The following is a 21,505-nucleotide window of genomic DNA, read 5'->3' on the forward strand; positions in this document are numbered from 1 at the left end:
GACATTATAAATGACTAAATAAGGGATGAATACTTTCATAAATTGAAGTGACAGCGGTCAAAAGTGTCTGTAATTATAAACACGACTGAACAAAAGAATAACCCAAAAATATTTACCTTGGATATTTGCTAACTGCAATTATTGTGTAATTAATAGACATCCATTTATAACAAAAAGTAAATATATGTGATTATATATGTGATATATCAATTTATTAGTCACAGGCAAGGTTGTTGATGGCTTTGTTGCGAGTAATACTTTAAAGTCAATCCTGTAAATGATCAACAGCCAGTGAAGGTCATGGAGGATAGGGGTAAAGAACAGTGGGTGGAGCTGAGAATGCATGCAGCAGAGATTTGGATATATCCGAGATTTTTTAGGATGTAAGCTGCTAAACCATTGAATGCTTTTGAATCTAGTCTGGATGTAATGAATGCATAGATCGCAGTTCCAGCTGTGAATGACAGAAAGGGTCAGATACGGGCAGGAGAGAGTGGGGTCAAGGGCAATGCCAGGGTTACGGACATGAGTAGAGGTTTTTTAGAATAGAGCACTTGATATTAAGTGGAAAATCTTTGGTAGAGCAGGTAAGGGAGTTTGAGCCAATGGTGAAGATTTCAGATTTTGTTGCAGTTTAGTTTGAAAAATGTGTTTTCATCCATGTTTTAATGTCAGCGAGACAGATCGTGAATGTGAAGTGTGTGGCTGCAGAAATAGTTTGTGTGGAGAGGTAAAGCTGGGTGTCATCTGCATGACAATGAAACATAAGATTATTGTGATGAAGAATCTGTCCAAGAGGCAGTAATGATACAAAAGCAGGGGACCAAGTACAGAGCCATGGGGGACACCATGGGTAACTGAAGCAGTGCAGTTATTTTTGGATGGATATATGAATGGAGGTGTGGAGATGGAGGTGCCAGGTTTGTCAATGGAGGACCATTGCAAAAAACATTTCATAAAATGTTACAACCCTTGTTTTAGACTGCTTTCTTGAAATGTTCCTCTATCCAGTTATTTAATTGCCTTTCATGTGTTTTCTCTAGGTCACTGATTTCTTTGTCAGGATGTTCTCTTTTTTCTGTGAAACAAAGGTTCACCTTCAAGTCATTCATTTCTTTTTCTCATTTTTTTTTCAATTTCTTTAGGTCTTTCGTGTAAACTTTGTTCCTACTCAGCAGCATAATTATCACGCCATTTTTGTATTGTTGCTGCTTCAGATCCTCCATACCCTTTTCGGACTTGTCTAGACGCATCTTTATGAATGATGTATTGCATATTTCGAGTTGCCTTCTGACTTCATCTTCCTGTTTCTTCATTATTTCTTTTTCTTCCTTTTTCATCAATTTCCTCATATACTCTTCCGATTATATCACCTTCCTGATATTGTTGGTCCTTGTTTTCTTTCTCTCTGGTCATTCGTTCTTCATAGATTTTGACAGAGTTTGTTCCCGGAGATTTATGTTTTTGCTCCCACTGGTGTTTTTGGGATTCCTCTTGCATTTTCTTGTTCCTTTCCTCCTCTCCTCTTCTTCTGCTCCATCTCTTTTTCCTTTTCCAATTGTCTTTCCTTTTCTGGCATTTCTACTTGATGTTTTCTTTCAAGGTCCATCAATTCGCTGAACAAATCTGAGGTGTAGTAGGCCACACCATTTCCTTTATCATTGAATCAACTTCGGTCAGGAGTTGGCTGACTTGAGTACGATCCTGTCGATCTTTGTTATTGAAGACATGGTATCGTCCTCCACATTCATTTATCAGTCTTGTTAAGGAGTTATCTTTATCTTTTTCTATGTAAATCTCAATTCTTTGGTGTTCAAGTTCATCCCCACAGGTGATGATGAAATCTTCTGTCTTCTTACCAAAAAATTCCTTGATCAGTTCCACAGTTTCCTTTTCCTCTTGTGTAAATCGGCCGATCCGCAGCACCAGTAAGAACACATGAGGTCCAGGATCCAACATGTTGATGCATTTCACAAGCTCATGTTGAACTTCATCAGCAGACAGAGCTGTGTCAAACAAACCAGGTGTGTCGACCACAGCAACAGAGCGCCTGTCAATCTCTCCTGTTGCTTTTTGGCAATGCTTGGTTACTGATTCTTGAGAAATCTCGGAAGTAAAGAATTTTTTGCCCAAAATGGTGTTTCCAGTGGCACTATTTCCACTGCCAGTTTTCCCAATCAGCATCATCCTGAGACGGTCTGTGCTGGGCCCCATCTCTAGAGTTTGTCTACGCGGTACAATTGCGGTTTGGGATTATTTTTCTCCTGAACCCTCTTTGGAAATTCTGTTCTTGACCCAAGTGCAATGGACGCTCGATTGGGTGTCATCCTTTGAAAGTTTCTGTGACTTTTATCTTGTTCAACAGTTGATGCACGTCTTGCAAGCTTGGGATGTCCACACACCTCTTCCTGCTTTTTAACATACTCTGATGAGTATGTTAAAGTCTTCCAGCTTCCATGTCTCCCACACAAAACATTTAGTGATGTTGCGCGTTTAGGTACTCCCATGGGACCTGTGTCTTCAGTGTAGGTTAAATATTGTCCCCTGTTTTCATCCACTATGTTTTTCATTTTCTCCATCAGTTCTTGATGATAATACTCAAAAAACTCATTTTCACCATATTTCATTATATGTTGCCTTCGTCCGCAGTCTTCAATGAGCTGATAAACTGAAGGATTCCCTCGCCCATCTTTTTGTGTTATGATGACCATTGCATATTTAAAAATATCTGGTCCAAAGAAGTTCATGACGACCTTGATTTTTTGCCTATCCTGCTCAGTAAAATCAGAAGGGTTTACTAACAGAAGCAAAATATTTGGTCCAGGGGGGCAATGAAACACACACTTCTTTATTCCTTGTTTTACTTTATCTACAGGCTGACTGAAGACGTCTGCCGTTTTCAGGACTGTGAACAGTTTTTTCCTCTACTCTCCTTGGACATGTGAAAATGACTTTGACATTTTTTAAGAACCTTCTTTTTGTCCACTAATGAAGTTAGAAAGCGTTGTCTTTTCATTTGGATTTTTTCCACATATTGCAATCCTGAGTTCAGGTGGTGTAAAAAAAAAGAGAAATAATTCATTAAAAAGATCATTAGTTAGCAGCCAAGGGCAACAACAGTGCAAACAATAGCAGCAACATTAGCTATCCCATTGAACACACACATATAACGACTCACCTGAAATGATGTACATTCGGCTGGTTTTGTGAACACATTTCAGAGATGTTTGAATTACATAGGCATAACACACACAGGCTACATTCCAAATAAACCCCTTGACCCATCTCCAAACCACTTTTACTTTACGCGTTTGCATGAAAGTGCGGTTCCAAATCAACTGGGGGGAATGGGAGTTGGTTACCAGGTCCTCCAACAGCAAGACTTCAATGGTCAAGACTTGCAAAGTTTACTATTTCATGTTTGAATCAAACTTGTTTTTACACAGCTTGTTTTATGTCATACACAAAAAGCGTTCAACATGGTCAGGTAGGGCAGATGGTTAAATCAGGACTGAGGAGGTCTTAATAACCCACTCCTAGACCTGTCTTATAATAACTTTGGCCTGCTGCCTTCATAGTTTTTTGTCATTGCAAACTTCATATCAGATCATTTCATGCAAATAGTGACTACTTGACTTACCACGTGCTGATCGCGCCATTTTGTGTTTGACAAATTCCACTTATGTTGCTGCAGTTGATGCCTGTTGTGTTTAAGCAAACAAAGTTATACTGATGTTGAGGGGTGCAATTATTTGGTAGTAATAATATGCTGGTTATGCTGGATACTTCACAAACCTGCGAACAAGTAGTGATGGGATAAACTGGAAAAGGTGATGCCTGTTATGCCAATGGAAGAGCTAACCGTCAGAGCAGACTGGGCTCTGGTTTCAGACGGAGGGTGAAAAGAGGTGCTGCAGCACAGGCAGTATGAGAAAAATAAAGAGCTTCTTGAACATTAAAGCATTGAGACATGTCAGAAAAGAGACAAATGATGATGGAAATCATGTACATGTTGTAAGCTTCCATTATGCTGCTCTATCATTTTCACTTTTGACTGTAATTGGAACCGCTGTTTTAATTTATCTAACAATCTGCAAACCTACTGACCTTCAATCATTTTTCCAGTATTGGATTATATCTATTTTTGTTTGTTTTTTGCCTTTATGATCTGTTAATTGTACTCAGCAGAGCAGGAATCTTGCTGCATTACTTCTCACGTCCCAGCTTTAAAAAGTTTAAATTCAAAGTATCCAGGATGAGCCGGTATGCCAACAAATAAATAAAAGGTAGGGCCAACACACAGACAAAGAACTGCTGGAGGCTGAAAACACACAGGCGCACAAGTGCTAGCAACGCAGCCGTACCAACTGTTGGTTTACTAATCAAGAATTTAGTGCTGGACAGATCCTTAAATCAACTTTGGTGTATTTTAGCTTTAAACAAAACAATCATAACCTACAAACCAGCCGTCAAGGAGCTGGGCTGGCCTTTCCAGGATTTTGGCCATCCCAATCAGCGTTATGATTGTCAATGTGTATGCCATGGATGTATAATAAAAGAACAAATAGGCCTGAACAGATTTGAAATGAAACTTATGTGAAGAAAAGATACAAGACATGTAAAAGAAGATTGGAATATGGCAGAGTGTGATCTGTTCCCTTACAGAGGTCCAGGTAGTCTGGTTGTTTATGTTATATTTGCGGGCCCGAAACCGGGTTAACATATTGGCGGTGTCCCAGAAAATTGCGTTTCGCAAATGAATATATGTCATAAACTATGTTGTTTTCTCATCTGTGAAATTCGAGACGCACATATGCTACTTATAGACAGGGATACACGCTTCTTATTAATCAGCAAGACCAATAAACAGTTGTTCCCGCACCACCTTTTTTATCTTGGGCCCTCCCTCACTTATCAGCACTTCTGCTCAATGCTCTGTATAACCGGTAAAACTTGTCCATACCAAGAAACAGCAGGTTATGGTTACAGGATTATAATTCCCTTGATCCTAATCAGTAAAGTACCTACCAGGTTATTGTCCCTTTTAATAAAGAAAAAAAAACAACCACATTTCTGGACATGAGCTTCTTTTATCAGTACAGATAATTAGTTAAAGTACAGGAAAAGTACACTACCTTCTTGCAATTCCACTAAGTCCTTGAGCTGCATTCCAGTTAATCTTGAGGTACATGTTTCCTCTCATGCAATTTTACATTAATCACTCACCTTTTACTTCATCACATTTATCCGACATCTTTAGTTACTTCATAGACTCAGATTATTAGCTATTACCAAATATAAATCAACAAATAAAGAAAAATCGACATACAATTATCATAGACTATGATCATATGATATTTTTTTGTTAAAATATCCAGTAGTATATAAAGCAGTAATTAAAATTAACTTCACCTTTACCAGCTGTGATGAACACTGCATTAATAATCATAATCCCAATATGTAATTCTAAAAGTGGCCATTAACAAGCAACATTAGCATTTTCACTCTTAAATTATATTTGATGCTGATACTGTACTCATAGTTAAATAAAATATCGGAGTACTTATACCACCACTGGCTATCGCTGTTGAAGGTTTGTTGCTTATGGAGTTGTCTAGTGGTGTGGAATACCTGTCCTACTTCAGTTGTAACTCATTCACGTTGACATTAAAGTGAACGCTGGTATTGTAGAGTGATCCATTAGGCAGGGGTCCTCTGCTCGCCATACACAGCGTTACTTTTCCATCGCTTCATGATTTCTCAAACTACGGAGCGGGCCGAGGGTCCCAGAACGTGCGTGGCATTGCTATAACTAAGTTGGGTGAACACATTATTATTGTGATTAACGCGATATCACAATTGATCGACAACGATTATACACATTGCTACACCGTAAGGTAATAAAGTGTTGTGGAGATCGTATTGAAACGCAGGAGACGTTCATTACAGTTCAGCACACGAATGCGTGTCTCGTTTAATCACACAGTCAAAGTTAACAAAACAAGATGGCGCTGTCCTGTAAACCAACAAGCATGGGGCTCCACGTCATCGTAAACACAGATTAATTAAAGGGACCACGATCCCTTTTTACAGTTGTACTTTCAAGCATAAACCAACGGTCATACTTACAGGCATGAAACAACAGTGTGTAGAACCACACTTTAGAAGGAGGTGAATTATGTGTATTACAGTCACTACAGTGTATTCATTTATGACCCCACACTTTGTTTGTGTTATAAATGCAAAAGCTGATCATAAATCAATTTTTACTTTGTATGAAAACATTCAGAGGAAAGATCAAAGCGCTGTTGGTACTGGTCCCGCTGATGTGCCAGACGAACAGTTTTACACTCAACCGCGCTGCTGAACAGCAGCAGGGGTCTTTGTTTTTCTTACCTGAGAGCCTGTTGGATGTGTTTGATTTATAACACAGCCCCGCCTGAATGTAGCAGCATGTATGTAATAAACACATACATTTGTTTGAAATACATACAAGCCGCTACATGTCTCTTTTTTCATCCTGGGAGGTCACCGGGTATGTTTGATGTACAGCCCGGTCCCTCCTGAATGTGTTTTCACATGGATCCAACAGCACCCCACCCCTTCCCCGGTGTGGAAAGAATGAATAAAACGCATGCACACTCTGAAAACACAGCTCTTCAGGAAGACTTATTTCGACTTCTCACTTTTGGGGAAGTGTGCAGTCGCGGAAAAAATTAAAAGACCACTTCAACGTTATCATTTTCTCTTGTTTTATTATTTATGACATCTCTTTGAGTTAAATGATTTCTTTTCTTTTTTCATTGTATTCTATACACTACTGAGAATTGTTCTGTTGGAATTCAACAGACACTGGAATGGCTGCCATACATGTAGAGATAGAGAATTAAGAAAAAATTGGAGTGGTCTCTTAATGTTTTCCAGAGCTGTATGTGTTCACAATTGTTTTAGCTTGTGCCGGTATCAGTTTTCCTAGTTAAGTGTTTGGGAAATGTTTTTCTTTTGCCTTAGAACTAGGTGGATTTCATTGGATAATACTCAAAAAAGATCCAAGTCAAAACTTGCTTTGGTAAAAACAATATTTTATTATTTAAGCATGTCAAGTCTTTGATAATAATGAATTAAAATGACCCTATTATTGTTATTAATTAACAAAAGGATGTTATTACTTAACACGTTGTCTTCAGCAGGATAATCTCCACATATTAACACCACTATGTCGTTTTTTTAATCATAAATGCAATCTCCGGAAGTAAAATCTCATGCTAGCTAAGCTACCACCGTTTTTATAACATTCAACAGTGGAGTATTTACTGATAAATGTAATGTCGTAGAACAAAACGTGCAAATCTCTTCAGCTTGTTTTAACATATTTCATTAACTTATTTCAGGCAACTAACTACAAACTTGTTCCAAATGCTAACATCAAGACAAGGGAACAGGAAGTATAAAAATGCTAACTAATTTGCTAACTTATTCCTGCACAACTCTATTGTTACCATCCATTATCCATAAAAAAAAAAAATCCAGTTTGGGATAAATAAAGTATTTCGGATGTTCACAGTTCAGAGAAAACTGGTATACCGGCACAACTGTAAAGCCACCTTTACGTACAAAAGAGTGGCCATTAGGGGGGGGACATGGTCTAAATGGGGCTTTTGATGGCATCAAGAGATGTTTTAGTAAGGTAAAGGCAAACTTAATTAGTTGAATATTTCTAACAAAAGAAAACAGATGTGTTTGAATTATATGGACATTAAAAATCAGTTACCGATTAAATGTCATTTATTTTCATTTTGAGTGGTTGTCTGAAGCTGTTTGCTGAGAGTAATTTGTCTCCTGGCTCATAGGCACTTTGCCCAGTTTTACAATCCTATAAGCCAGACACCTTGGTAATTTTGAAGAAGAAAAAACATGTGGAAACAATCTTTTAAATGTTGTTGTTATCATGATATTTTTGGATGGAAAGAGTGTTGTCTCGCATTAGAGTGACCCAGGAACCAGTCATCTCAACGGCAGCGTGTTTGAAGTACATCATGGTCATTAATCTGTCTGAACAGAATGACAGACACCAGATACCTCCCATTAATCATTTGGGTTTGGTCAGATGTGAAATTGAGTTGTTATCAGACAGAAAAATTACAAAATCAGACCTGGACAGCGTCACCAGCGCGTCACAAAGTCCTGTCAGCGGTTTGTTTTGGCCTTGTCAGAGGCAAAGTTTAGGGATGACGATAACGTCAGACATATGCTTTCATTAAGTGAGTTATCCAGAATGACATAAAGCTAGCTGTGTAAATTCATGATCCTCAGAAGAGAATTGTAGTGTGTTATAAATGTTAATGGTCTGCAAAGACTAAAATCCCAAAGTTCCCTCTAGAAGTTTAGGTTTAGCGTTCTGCATATTGATTTGTCATGATATTAACAAGATACCAAAAGCAGCTAAACCTTATTTGTGTCAAATGAATGTGTCTGTGTTGTATTGCAGGTCCTGTATCTTCTACAGAGCGTGTATGGATATCCCCAGAGGAACAGAGCTGCTGGTTTGGTACAATGACTCCTACACTTCCTTCTTCGGAATCCCCCTGCAGTGCGTCGCTCAGGACGAAAACTGTAAGAGAGCAATGCTCACCTTTCTCTTTATTTATCTCTGTCTCCTGTGTGTGCTGTTTTCTTCCTGTATGTCTATTGAACGTCAGTTTCAAAATGGCAGCTTGAAAAACAATCCCATGCTGTTTCTCAATTCTGATACTTCCCTTAGTACACTTCATGTTGTGCACGCTAACAAAATAGAGTGTGTGAATTTCAATGGCACAGCATTGTCTTAAATCTCACACAGCTGCTGAGGCCCTAGGTAGCTAGCTGGATAGCAACAATCATTTGCTTTACCAAGTCATTCGAAAATGCTCAATAAAACCTTTCAAATCAACACTGGCTTAGGCACTTGAGTTGTGGTACTTTACTTAAAAAGTGATAAAAACACTATATATAATACAGTTTTATAGCGGTGTGTTTACTGAAGCAACTGCAAATGGGCTAAGTATTTAAACTAGCTGAGCAGTGACGTAATCCCATGAGAAGGTTCAGGTTTATTTAGCTGCATCAAAATAAGTTGATAAAATCGCCAGATAACTGTTTCACATCTCACACTAAATGTGACTAAGTGATCTAACCTAACCTCTTTGACTGCATGACAAAGGACAGTTTTCTTAAGATGTTGTTCTTATTTAGTAACCTACATTATTTAAAGTCTTGGACTGGAAGAAAGCCTCTGGCCCACCACGTAAACAACGCAATAGTCTGACAACCCGAGCCAGTCAAAATAAGACTGGATCAAGTCTTTTACTCGCCCAAATGTAGGAACCCTGTGGCTTGGTGTCAACCTGTTATCCCTCTCCCCCTGTTCCACTTCTACAAGCAACACTACATCTTCTTTTGTAAAGAAGAGATTCCATTAACATATACACGTTAATTAACCTCCTTCTTTCATCAAGGATTGTCAATCTATCAACATAATTCTCCGGGTTATAAGAAATCCTTCAGAACTATTAGTTAGTACATGTTGTGTTTTGACTCTGAGGTACATTTGGCTCATATTTGAGTTGATCATTTGCGTTGTCAAAATTCAACATAAATGTGTTACTTTTCCGGCAGAGAATAAAAATGATGAATTTTACTAAATTTGATTTAACCAAAATAGAATATAATGCATAAAATAGCCTTTATAGATGAGAACCACCCATTCAGGTAATTCCCCTCTACGCCCTTTTTTGGTTGAAAACATTTGTCTGGCCGTAAATACAGATTCTAAGGTTTTCAGTAAACACGTCAAACAACTAACAATACCATGCATTTTTGTATCTACAAGAAATCCAATTACAATGATCAGTCAGACATACAATTACATATTGTCATTGGAGATCGATGATCGACATCTATAGTTAAATTAAAAGATATAGAGGATCGAAGTCCTGTCAGTCTGCTGGTGGACGAGTGGCTGGCAGCAACACTCAACCTGGGATTTACTTGGGTTGTATTATATCTCAGTCCAGCAATATAGTCACCACTTTGACTTTTAACATTTTAACCCTTTACTTTGAAAATTGACATTAACCTTATTAGCATCATAATGAACATGTGAAGAAGTGTTTTCCACAGATATACACGTATTGACTGTCCGGATCCCATTGATTACAATCTTTGTCCTCTATGGAGGCCTGAAGACACAGACATTTCTTTTGATAAGAAAAGTTATATCAAAATCTGAACTTTGGATCTTTTTGTTGTTTGACGTGTATAACACAGAAGCTTTTAGGCAAACTTTTTTTTCTGCTTGGTGCTTGTTCTTTGTTTTCACCAAAAAGTGGGCTTGGCCGTCATTTCGCCAAGCAGTGATGTGGCGCTTCTATCAGCTAGTTATCATCTTATCAAACATTATACTGTATGGCCTGTTGATACCCTTTTCATTCTTAAGTTCCTGTTACATAAGGCTGTTGGCCTACCTTTTGTACAACTCACATTTTTCATTAATCCGACTTACGTTTGATATAGGTCGTTTGTGTGACAAACATTGTGGATACAAAGCTGTACAGATGACGCACAAAGTCGGTTGTTTGGTAGAACTCCCATCAAGTTGACATTTTTTGAAATGTAAACTGGTTGAAATGTTTTTACATACTTCGATTTTACTTTCAAGTCCTCATTAAGAAACAAGGAATAATTCTTTCTTTGATATTTTCCTCCTCCACTTATACTTTCTGTGTCCATGTCTCCTCTCTTTGTCTGTCACCAATTTATTGTGTTTACATCTCCTCCAGTTTTCTGCTCCGTCAGCCTGTTTATATATCTTCCCTTCAAACTGTTTTTCTCTGGATTTGACAGTAACTTTATCCTGCAAGTGAAAAAAACAAACTTTGACATTTTCTTTTTTCCTCTTTACACAATTATGGGCAAAACAAAACATGAAGAATGAGTTTAATCTGTAGAATCTAAATTGAAATGAATTGAATTAGGAGCTTGTCTTTCACGGAGTCGCAGTTAAATGAGATCGTGCTGATTGCAAATTAGAGACGTTTGGCCACAAACCGGTTTGTTTTACAGATGGAACGACTCTTTTACATGACATTGTTCATCATGACATGACTGTAGTAGCCTCTGCACACACAGTACCATACACACACATTTGTATTATGTACAATGTTTTTTTTGGACCGATGTTTCTAGTACATTTCTTACCAAACCGTTTTTCTCTAATGTCAACAGAAATATACAAGATTTTTAGCCAAATGTGCGTGAAGGGATAGTGATTGGCATTTAAGCTTAATGACTTCAGCAATCAAATTTAGACAAATCAAATAAGTATCTTCCAAAGTCAGTCCTGTTTTAATACAATTGTCACTTTGAGTAACTGCTGAAATCTTGTCAAGACAACATCCAATTCTTATAAATCAGCTAATATGTCCAGAGCTGGATAGGGCCTGTAGTCCAAACAAAGCCATAACAGCAAATACTCTTTATTTATTTTCCAGGGCAACACCTAACAGCCTCACACCCTCCATTTTTACCTTTCACAATAACAGCCCAACTTAAATTCACTTTACATTGTAGTATATTGTAGCATTTAAGATAATATATACGATCATTCTTGAGTCAATACAATCATTTCAATTAATATTGGGAGTCGAGTCATTAGTTTGTTTAGTATCATCCCGTGTAATAAGCAGGATAACGTGCAGCGAGGCAGTCATTCTGGGGAAAAGAACACCCTTCACCAGCGGATGTTCTTTTCCCCAGAATGACCGCCTCGCTGCACGTTATCCCTTACTTATGTTTAACTTTAAAAAATCTAAGAAGCCAGACACAGCAAACTTATGTTCTTTTCTTTAACTAACGAAACATACAATTTTAGATGGCTCTTCCTTCCATGTGAATACATTTGGTCCTCAGATGTTCAAAACACAGAAACATTGTGTACCAGCACACAGACTGGCAGAGAGCAAACAAAGACTGGAAGGTTTGCTTTTGTTCCACCCTGCAGTAAAAAAAAGTTTGTTCACATCCCAATTATGTGAAATTAGATTATGCCTCTTTTGTACAAACTGAAAGACAGCAGCTCTGCTCTAAATTAAAGACAGTTTGCTACTAACTGCATTTGGGTTTTCCATGGTATTGTTATCTGTTGATTGTGCCCACAAAGGATGAGTATGACGTCAAAACTGCGTACTGGAGACAGGAGGACTGTGACTTTTTGTCCTCAGTAGAACAGACATTTAAATGCAGAGAGCCCTGACTGAGCATGTTTACACTGGGAACTGGCCATTCAAATCCACGTTTGTTATCACAAAGCATGCTAAAATGTGTGGACGTTCAACAAAAACAGTACCACACTTAGCAAAATATACTAAAACATACAGAAGTATAAAGTCTTAGGGCAGATTATGATAGTTTAAAGGCTTATGCAAGATGTATTTTTGGTTTACTCTTGAGTGACTTAACTCAAAAAGCCTCCCAAATTTGGGCTAAGAACATAACTCGAAAAGAGGGCTTGGTAAGAAAAGGCCCCACCAACACATGTTTAATTTATTTTTGGAGCGGTTAAGAGACCAGTGAGATCGTGAAGCCTTAGTTGGTTTAAGACGAGTGACTAGAGGTAATAGGGAAGATGGTGCAATTCTTTACAACACTTGATCTGTAACAAGGAGAATTTAGAATATTGGGAGCAAATGTCATGACATAAGTATAGGGCTGATATGATAACATTTTGTAGTTCAAGTTAATATACTAGCAGCAGTATTTTTTACAAGTTATAGTTTGCCAATAGTTGATATCCATAAGCCAGAGAAAAGTGTATTACCGTCATCAAGCCTAGTTAACAATGTTAAAGCATCAGCCATGGAAAGAATAGGGCAACATTTTGAATGTTTTGTACGTGGAAATATAATGTCTTAGTAATATTTTTGATATGTTGTTCAAAGGAGAGATAAGGGCCAACACGGACACCATCATTTTTTGTCCATGGGCTTTGTTAAATTATTGAGGTAGTTATTTTAACAATTACATCGCAGAATTAAATTGCACTCAATTAGCCTTTCTGATTTTACAACATTTTTAAGTAATTACAGTAATTGCTTAATTTCAGATATGCATTCTTCCAGTTTACCAGCTAACGACAAACATCATCTTTTAATGGAAATGTAAAATTAAGTATCATGTGCTTTGAAATAAGAACCTAGTTTGTAACCATTAATAAAAGTACCAAGGGGCAATATGGAAATAGAGGACCAAGTACAGATCCCTGTGGCACACCATAACTGACCATGCTGGCCATACATTTTACATAATTATCACAGAAGTTCACAGTTTTCAATTTCTTTAATACAGTTGCTTGGAGCACATTGCCAAATTAACATTAAAAGCATATTCAGATTAAAAATACATTGGATAAAATGTGGCCTTTTTGGCTAGGTCATATGCTGTTGGTCACCATATACTTAGGTCAGTATGGGGTTCAGTGTCACAGCGCACTGTCAAAGCACACACTCCCTGTGGTTATTTACTCATGCATGTTCCATCCAATCACGGCCTCTTCTCTTGATGCTCTGCAGCCCTGTCGTTGCCTAACAACAACAACATGTTCACCAATGAGAGAGAAAAGTGAGACTGTAGTGGAGGAGGAGGTAAAAGATGAATATAGAAAAGAGGTTCAAATCTACAATTACTGTAAAGGACAGATAGAGGGAAAAGACAAGAGTATGGTTGATAGAAAGAGAGGAATGAAAGGCTCATTACAGCTGGCATATGCATGAAGAAAATAAGAGAAAGACCTTTCTCCATGGTCTTCACCTCTGCAGTATACTTTTTAGTGTTCACATACCTTCTTTCTATGAGATATTATTATTACCATTTGTATAATTGCCTCTATTGATTTTATAAGACTTTATTATCTCTGGTAACTTATGTTATTGATTACTAACAAAGCTTGGCAACATAATAAGAACTGTACTTCATACCAGCAAGGATAGTAAGACAGAGACACTTAATGATACACACGGGAGCATCTTGAGAAAGTCAAACCTTCTTACATGCAGTATGTTACATTTTTTTACGTCTGTACAACTATATACATATATATAGATCTATATGGATAGATGGATTATATGGTATAGATGGATTTTTACGATTATATGTATGTGTATGAATTACATATAAATGTGAAAATCCAATGTGCAGAGCCATATTTTCCCAATAATTTGCATTGAAAAAGTCTGAAACAATTGCACAATTTTCTCCTCTCTGTTTGATAAGAAATACAGTCACCAACTAATAAAAGAACAACAGAGTGAATGATTGAAGATATATCTAGTATTTGAAGACCCTTCAGTGGGGACCAGTGGCTCAGAGCTGAAAGCAAGACTCTGTCGGTATTGAAAACGAGGAGTATGTTTGAGAGGGACAATGTGGAACGTGTTACCACAATGCTGAGAGGTACTTTGGATCAAATCATATTCACCTCCATGCACGATCAGAAACAAATCTCTGGCAATTACCCTCCAACGGTTTCAAACATGAATAAATACTTTCCCGGACTTCCTGGAACTGCAGATATATTTGATATATAAAAAGAATGACTGACCCAGAGAAACATTTTGATTCTCCATACAAATTCTCACCTCCTTATGACTTGAAAAGTCCCTTTTAAACTTTACACTGTCATTAAGATCTGAGGTCAGGTTTTATTCATGTCACACTCCTCTGTAAAATGAATACACCGCTTCATAAAGAAAGAAAACACAGACTCTGCAATGTTGCATCTGCATCTGCATAATTCTCCCATTTCGATGAGGCATTTCATGCGCATCCCAAACCGTATTGATTAGCATTTTTTGTGATGTTCGTAGCAAAATGAATTAAGAGTTGGCGAGCGGCGCGTAACGCGGCCGTCGATAGTTCCGTCGGGCAACTTACAAATGGTGTAATTATCTCCTCATAAGGTTATTAGAGGATCAATGGAGCCTGGTGACCTGATAGATGGAAAATGGCTATGATGACCTGACTGCAGAAGGGCAGCACAGCAAGGTTTGACAGAGGAGAAAAAATAGGCGTAATGGTTCAGTTGGATATCTTAAACAAAGGAGAATGAAATTAGAGAAAGGAAAGGAAATTAAAAGATTTGGTGGACTGCTAAATACAGTAACTTTTTATACTGGTCCATCACAACTATCCCCACAAATCTTTTTTAGATAAAACTATCTTTTTGGGAATCTCCCGCCTTAAAAGCTTGATTGGGTACATTAGCATGTCTCTGAGAGGCCTCTATTTTTGATGCTTTGATGCTTTTTGTAGAAATCCGCTAAACAAATAAATGCTTTTTGGTAAGAAGAGTTTTGTATGATGACCGACGGCACAGCTGGGACCGGAGTGCTTGTTAAACTTTGCGACTTAAGGCCGTCACTGTAATTGTCCGTGTTTTGTGAGTATATGGATTGGGAAAGATCATGGCCATAGTTCCAAAAACATTAACTATTGTTAGAGTATGAGACACTTTTTGTATCTCTGTTGTCAGAGAGAGGGAGTAACTCTTTTCACTTTCTTCCTGATCAGGCTAAGAAATGCACTTCCCCAAGGGGACAAATACAATATATTATTATCATTATTTTTCAAAACACAATTTTACAGAATAAAAACTGAAACCATCCGCAGCGAGTTAAAGTAAGACAAGCGCTTTTAATGTCATTTCAAATTTGATGCAGGGTTATAGAGTCTTGGTCTGTCATTTGGTAAAAAAACAAAAACTGGGTTCAAGTGAGGACAGCTGGTATCAGCTGGTTCATCCAAAACCTAATTACTCACTTTGATATGATTTTGCTGTTCCTGTTAATGTCATTGTACTGGACCAGTAACACTTTTGTATCCCAAGTCCATCCATCTTATTGGTTTCATACATTTATCTTTCTTTATCAGCTTCTAATTTTAGATTTTTGTTACAAAGCACTTATCAAAACAGACACAAACTGCCACACTAAATAAATCAATTCATGACATGAAACACTAACCTTGACAATACAATTTACAACTAATGTACAATAATGGCAACAATTCAAGTAAAACAAAATACGGTTGAACGTTAACCTAAATATAGTTATAGTGCTATAAGCAGCATTGACTATGGCAGCATTTCTAGAAAAAAGTAGAAGTTGAGTAGTAGCATTAGCAGACATGGTTTTAGTGCTAGTAGAGGCAACTTCAATAATAAAAGCAGAGGTAGAAATGGCAGTAATTGTACTAGTAGTAGAGGTGAAACAGTTTACATGTACAAGTAAAAGTAGAAGTACCACAGTGTAAACATATTCTGTTACAAGTTGCAATCAAAACATAATTCAGGTAAAAGTACAAAAGTATAACCATCAAAATATAGTCAAAGTACCAAAAGAAGAAGTACTCATCATGCATAATGGCCCATTTCAGAATAATACATACAGTATCATATGTTTTGATTATAATTATAAGTATTATCAAAGCTTATGGTGGTAGCAAAAGCAGCATTGTTAACAGTAGATGTGGCAGTACCTTTTGTATTAGCAGTAAATGTTGCAGTGGGGCTGTAGTTTGAGAGACTTTCGGTAATCAGAGGAACAGTATGTCCCTGTAACTGTACTAACGAACAGACTCCAAACAGCCAAACTGGACCCATAATTTCATTCATTGAAACCAGGAATTACAGCTTGCTCTGGGCTAGCCAAGGATATCTGGCCTTAATATGGACAAAGTAGCTTTTTACCAGGCCAAGATGGCTGCGCTGGCCTTGTACCCAGCTTAGTCCTTCAGTTTTTCCAGGGATTCATTGGTCTGTCCCACGCCAAGTCAGATATGTAGTCCCTCTAATATGTTGCAGTCTGCCTAACTGCAATGGACTCCCTCCAGGTGGATGAGTCCAGAATACGGTCTACATACAGGCATCCAGATGACATCACCTCAGTGTGTCTAAAAGGGACATCTTAAATCAGAACATAAATGTGCATTACAAAAGCAACTAGTTTCTGCTCCTTGCATCTGTTATTAGGCAACAACCAGAGCTCACGACCATAGATTAGACTTTTAGTGGAGTCCAAGACTGATCTAACGGTGAATGTGCTTCACCTGGGATGGCAAATGAAGAACTGCTGAACGAAAAAAACTGAGTCGTATAAACTCTTTCTTTACCTTTTATTAGAAAAAAGTAATGTGTTCCAAGTAGAATCGTATTAAATAGCACATATATATTGCATTAACCGTTTTGAGCTCCTAGCCGAAAGAATTCTTGACCATCTTGATAATCATGCTAGTGGCTAAAACTCACTTTAGTGGACTTTTATTTTTGAAAGCCTTGCTCAAACACTTGAAACCAACCAAATCCTACGTAACCGAAGCAATTCTGCATTTTTTTTCTCCACAGTAAACGTCCCAGCCACAGTGGTAGAAGCGATGACCAGGCAGGAGTCCCTTCAATCTTTCAGCAAGAATGGCAAACCTTCCTCCTCCTCGTCTTCCTCTTTGTCGATCCCTTCCACTGCACACATGCGCTCCATGGTCTTCCCCCACTCCCCCTGTCCAAGGAATTTCTCCCTGTTAGACAAGGTTGGGGTCGGGATTGGGATTTCCTCGGACTCCAGTTTTGGCCAGTTGGGGTCGAAGAACCAGCGAGTCCTGGCAAGCCCGACCTCCACCAGCCAGCTGAGCAGCGACTTCAGCGACTGGCACCTGTGGAAGTGTGGCCAGTGCTTTAAAACCTTCACCCAGAGAATCCTGCTGCAGATGCACGTGTGTCCGCAGAATCCAGACAGGTAAGACGATATCTATTGAGATGGTGGAGGTATCTAAGCTCCAAAAGATGAAAATATAACAAATGTACATAACCGGCTCAATCAATTGTGTTGTACTTAAATTCAAAATTGTCACATGAGAACATATCATTGTATCATATCTAACTTTTGGACACCGTGTTTGTGAACTTTTAGGCAATAAAGGTGACAGTTGGTAATAATAATTATCATAATGACATAATGATTATCACAACCAAATTTTGCCTACTAAAGAGGACATATTAGTCAGTGTGTAGGAGAGAACTCCTTCTGGAGGGAACGTGGGGGTAGCCTTTGCAGACCATTCACATACACAAAAACCTTTATAGCTCACTACAGGGAAAGGTAACACCTAAAAAAGCATAATAGGGCCTCTTTAAGGAAGTATTTTTAATAAATGTCATGTATTTACAACAGTGGTAGCCAGTGTTACAGTCTAGATTTTTTGCTTCAAATAGCATATTTAGACAAAAGACTGAGGATAAGATCGTTTCCTATCATTTTAAAAGACTTAGGGACAATTCAATCGTTTATCAATTGGAATATTTTTGGTAGGAAAACCCAAAATGACACTCACCACATTAGTGTCTGTACGTCTTTTGTTATATATTCAGGAACACTTCTATTTGTACCAACATGATGAACATGACACAGCATTCAAGTTCAAATCTGTTGCTGTAGTTTTTCAGAGGAAGCCGGTGAACCAGACCTTTGATTTAGTCATTTGTTATTTTGTTGTCTCATCATCACACCGTTTGTGTGACAGAAAGTGGGAGTTAGTGGGTAAGAGCGAAGAGAGAGTAAAAGTGTCTGAGTGTGTATAACATCTGCCAACTTAATTATATACAGCGGGGAGGGAGGAAGAAGAGATGTGATGTGTGTGTTTGCAGTATGTGTGTCGGGGGGGCGGAGGATGTATTGGACATTTTTTGCTTAGCTTTATTTTTTGCGAGGAGAGTCAGAGTAGCGTATAAATCAACGCTGTGCGTCAGTGAGAAATACCTCGCCTTACGGTGACGGGGCCAGGAAAACAGATGCCACTTATTCAATAAACTAATACTCATAGGGAAGAAAAATGTGGGCTGGATATGGACGGGGGAAGGATGGTCGATGTGGAGCTGCCTGTCAATTGGAAGGTTTTATGGGACAGAGGAGCAGATAAAATTCAGCTGAACAAGCCAAACAGGCCAGAGTCCTGAAGCTCCAAAGCCCATCTGTGCCTCACACTCTTGTCTGGGTCTCGGTTTAGACCTGTATGCCCATCAAAGCATCACCCGGCCCAAAGGCCCGCCCCCTATTCAAACACACCTCCTGTAGCCAGGCCAGACAGCGTCTTTCGTGGACTAAGACTGTGGCTGGGAGGTGGAGTGGTCATCTACCAACTGGAAGGTAGAGGCTTCAATCCCATCCGCTGCAGTCAACATCCCTAAGTATTCTTGGGTTAATTTACCCCATATTGCTCCACAGGGCCAATGGTGTGAACGTTAGTTCCTTGAGCATTCCTTGTGTGAATGCTAACTTGTATATGTGAAGAATTAAAGACTGGAAAATGGTATATCAATACAGTCTATTTTCCATTTGGACTACCATCAAAAGGATTGAAATTACAGGTTGTAGGGCTTCTTCTCAGACCTAACAGTCAGAGCATTATATCCGTTGTCTGTTATTGTAATCAGAAACACAGTATGGCAAGCTGCAAATTATTTTAAATGTATTCATGTCCTAAAAGTGAAGCAAATCCAAACTTGATTTTATTAAAAAGGGAACAGGATGATGGGAAGTTGTTGAAGGAGTATTCTGAAGCATCTATTTAAACTAAGAAGTCTATGAAGACCTTTCAGTTACAGCTCTAGTAAATATTTCCTTTATGAAGGTTTCTAAAGCAATTAAACACATATTTGTACGCATTCAACATCACAGCTCCCCTCCAAGCGATAGATGCACAATCCAAAATCTGGGACACTACAGATGTCTTGCTTCAACTGTTAATATTTCAATCTTAAATGAGTATCATCTTGATGAATATAAAGCTCATTTGGTCAATGACAATCATTGAGTCACTGACATGGTGGCTACTTGTCTTTAGGTTACCCCAATCAATAAGCAATGACATGACATGGTTGGTTTAAAGGAGGTTATATAGCTCTTATAAACGTGTTGTTTCAGCAAAAGATAAGTGTTCAGGAGTTCATTCACGCAGATCATATAGGAGGTAGTAGCTAAGGGAGTTGTACAGGCCTTTAAAGTCATTGAGGAACGAGTCTTGTATGGAGTTCTAGCAATCATTGAGTAGTCTTTAGGCGAGTTATTGTAGTCATTGAGTAGGATCATAGAGTTCTGTAAACTAAAACTGTAATTCACTTAGTTGAATACTCAATTCTGATCTGATCAATCAGGATATTCTGCTGTTTCATAATAGTATTCCGCTGCTAGGCTTATCAGACCATTGCTAAGGACATTCTGATCCAAGGAACATCATATCATTATTCAGAATAAGCACTATATTCTGTCACTCCATCACAAAACACCATGGAATACTTTTTGAGTACACATTTTTATATTAATGCACTCAATGTTGGATTCATGATGGCTTAACTGTCCCCACTCAAGAAAAGAACAAGAGAACAATACAAAAGAGAAAGAGAGAGGTTTAAAGACTATGATCACGCATAAAATCAGCACAAGATGGACGGGAAATTAAACTAAATGGAATATGGTTTGGGCTCTGTCACTGACAGCAACTTGATCCGTTACATGGCAGACAAACTCTGCCAATACAACCATCATATTGGGTTACGTTGCTATCATTGCAATGCAATGTTTAAATCAATGTTTTGTTTCAAAATATTGATTTATGTACTGAACAGCCATCTAATAAGCAAAATGGTGTTTACTAGTGGTTGTTTAGTGACCTGATAAGTGTTTATTGTGTTTCTATAATTCCTTTTAGATGTTTCTATTTAACTTTGGTAAGGTTTAAGGGGTATTTATGGGTAGTTAAACTCCCAGTTCAAGGGGCATTGAAGCTGTTAAATCCTTCATGTAGGTTAATTAGTAACCAATCTATATTACCTTTGAAGAAACCAGCCCAGCTTCTTTTGTCCTTCGTGATTTTATAACACTTCCCCCCCCCACACTCCCTTCATACATATTTATTGATCTTTACTTGATGGGAACATTTGGACCTGAAGACTGATGGCTCTTTATATCAGCCTTGAAAAAAACCCCAACGCCTCCTTTCAGCTTCATCTCTCTCAGGTTAGTTTTACTGCTGACAATTTCTTTTTCTAGACTTTTGTGACATTTTCCCCTCGTGTTTCATTGCAACAGTATCCATCATAAAAGGTGCAGTTTGTTTATGTCATGGCTGCTTTCCATTCTGTTCTAAACCGAGTCACATTTGGGACAATGAAAGTTTTGATGAGTGATGATCGGGAAAAACATCTGAACATAAACGGACTGCATTTCCACTTACGGTTTTGACAGATTACAAAAGCAATGCAGTATAAACTACTGCTTTGAAAGAAATTAATAAGCACTGCTTTTATGATTGATGTGTTTACTGCACTGGTGTTTGAAAGAGCTTTTGGGGCTTTTACTCAAAACAGTGTAGACTTTGATCTCCAGTGTTCACAATTCAGATACAATTCTGGGGGCTAATGTTGTTT

At 38.1% G+C, this 21,505-nt stretch overlaps 1 protein-coding gene and 2 pseudogenes across 1 annotated transcript in view; 1 reads left to right on the forward strand and 2 right to left on the reverse strand.

Annotated features, from left to right (window-relative positions):
- prdm6 (PR domain containing 6) overlaps positions 1–21,505 on the forward strand; it is an 84,475-nt gene that overhangs the window by 46,007 nt on the left and 16,963 nt on the right. The window contains exons 5-6 of the mRNA XM_063897912.1: positions 8,489–8,613; positions 17,432–17,819. Coding sequence (XP_063753982.1) covers positions 8,489–8,613; positions 17,432–17,819 — 513 coding nt within the window. The remainder of the gene's footprint in view (positions 1–8,488; positions 8,614–17,431; positions 17,820–21,505) is intronic.
- LOC134873244 (GTPase IMAP family member 7-like) lies at positions 1,122–2,384 on the reverse strand (annotated as a pseudogene).
- LOC134873245 (GTPase IMAP family member 6-like) lies at positions 2,217–3,062 on the reverse strand (annotated as a pseudogene).

Source organism: Eleginops maclovinus, chromosome 12 (assembly GCF_036324505.1).
Source record: "Eleginops maclovinus isolate JMC-PN-2008 ecotype Puerto Natales chromosome 12, JC_Emac_rtc_rv5, whole genome shotgun sequence".
NCBI lineage: Eukaryota > Metazoa > Chordata > Actinopteri > Perciformes > Eleginopidae > Eleginops > Eleginops maclovinus.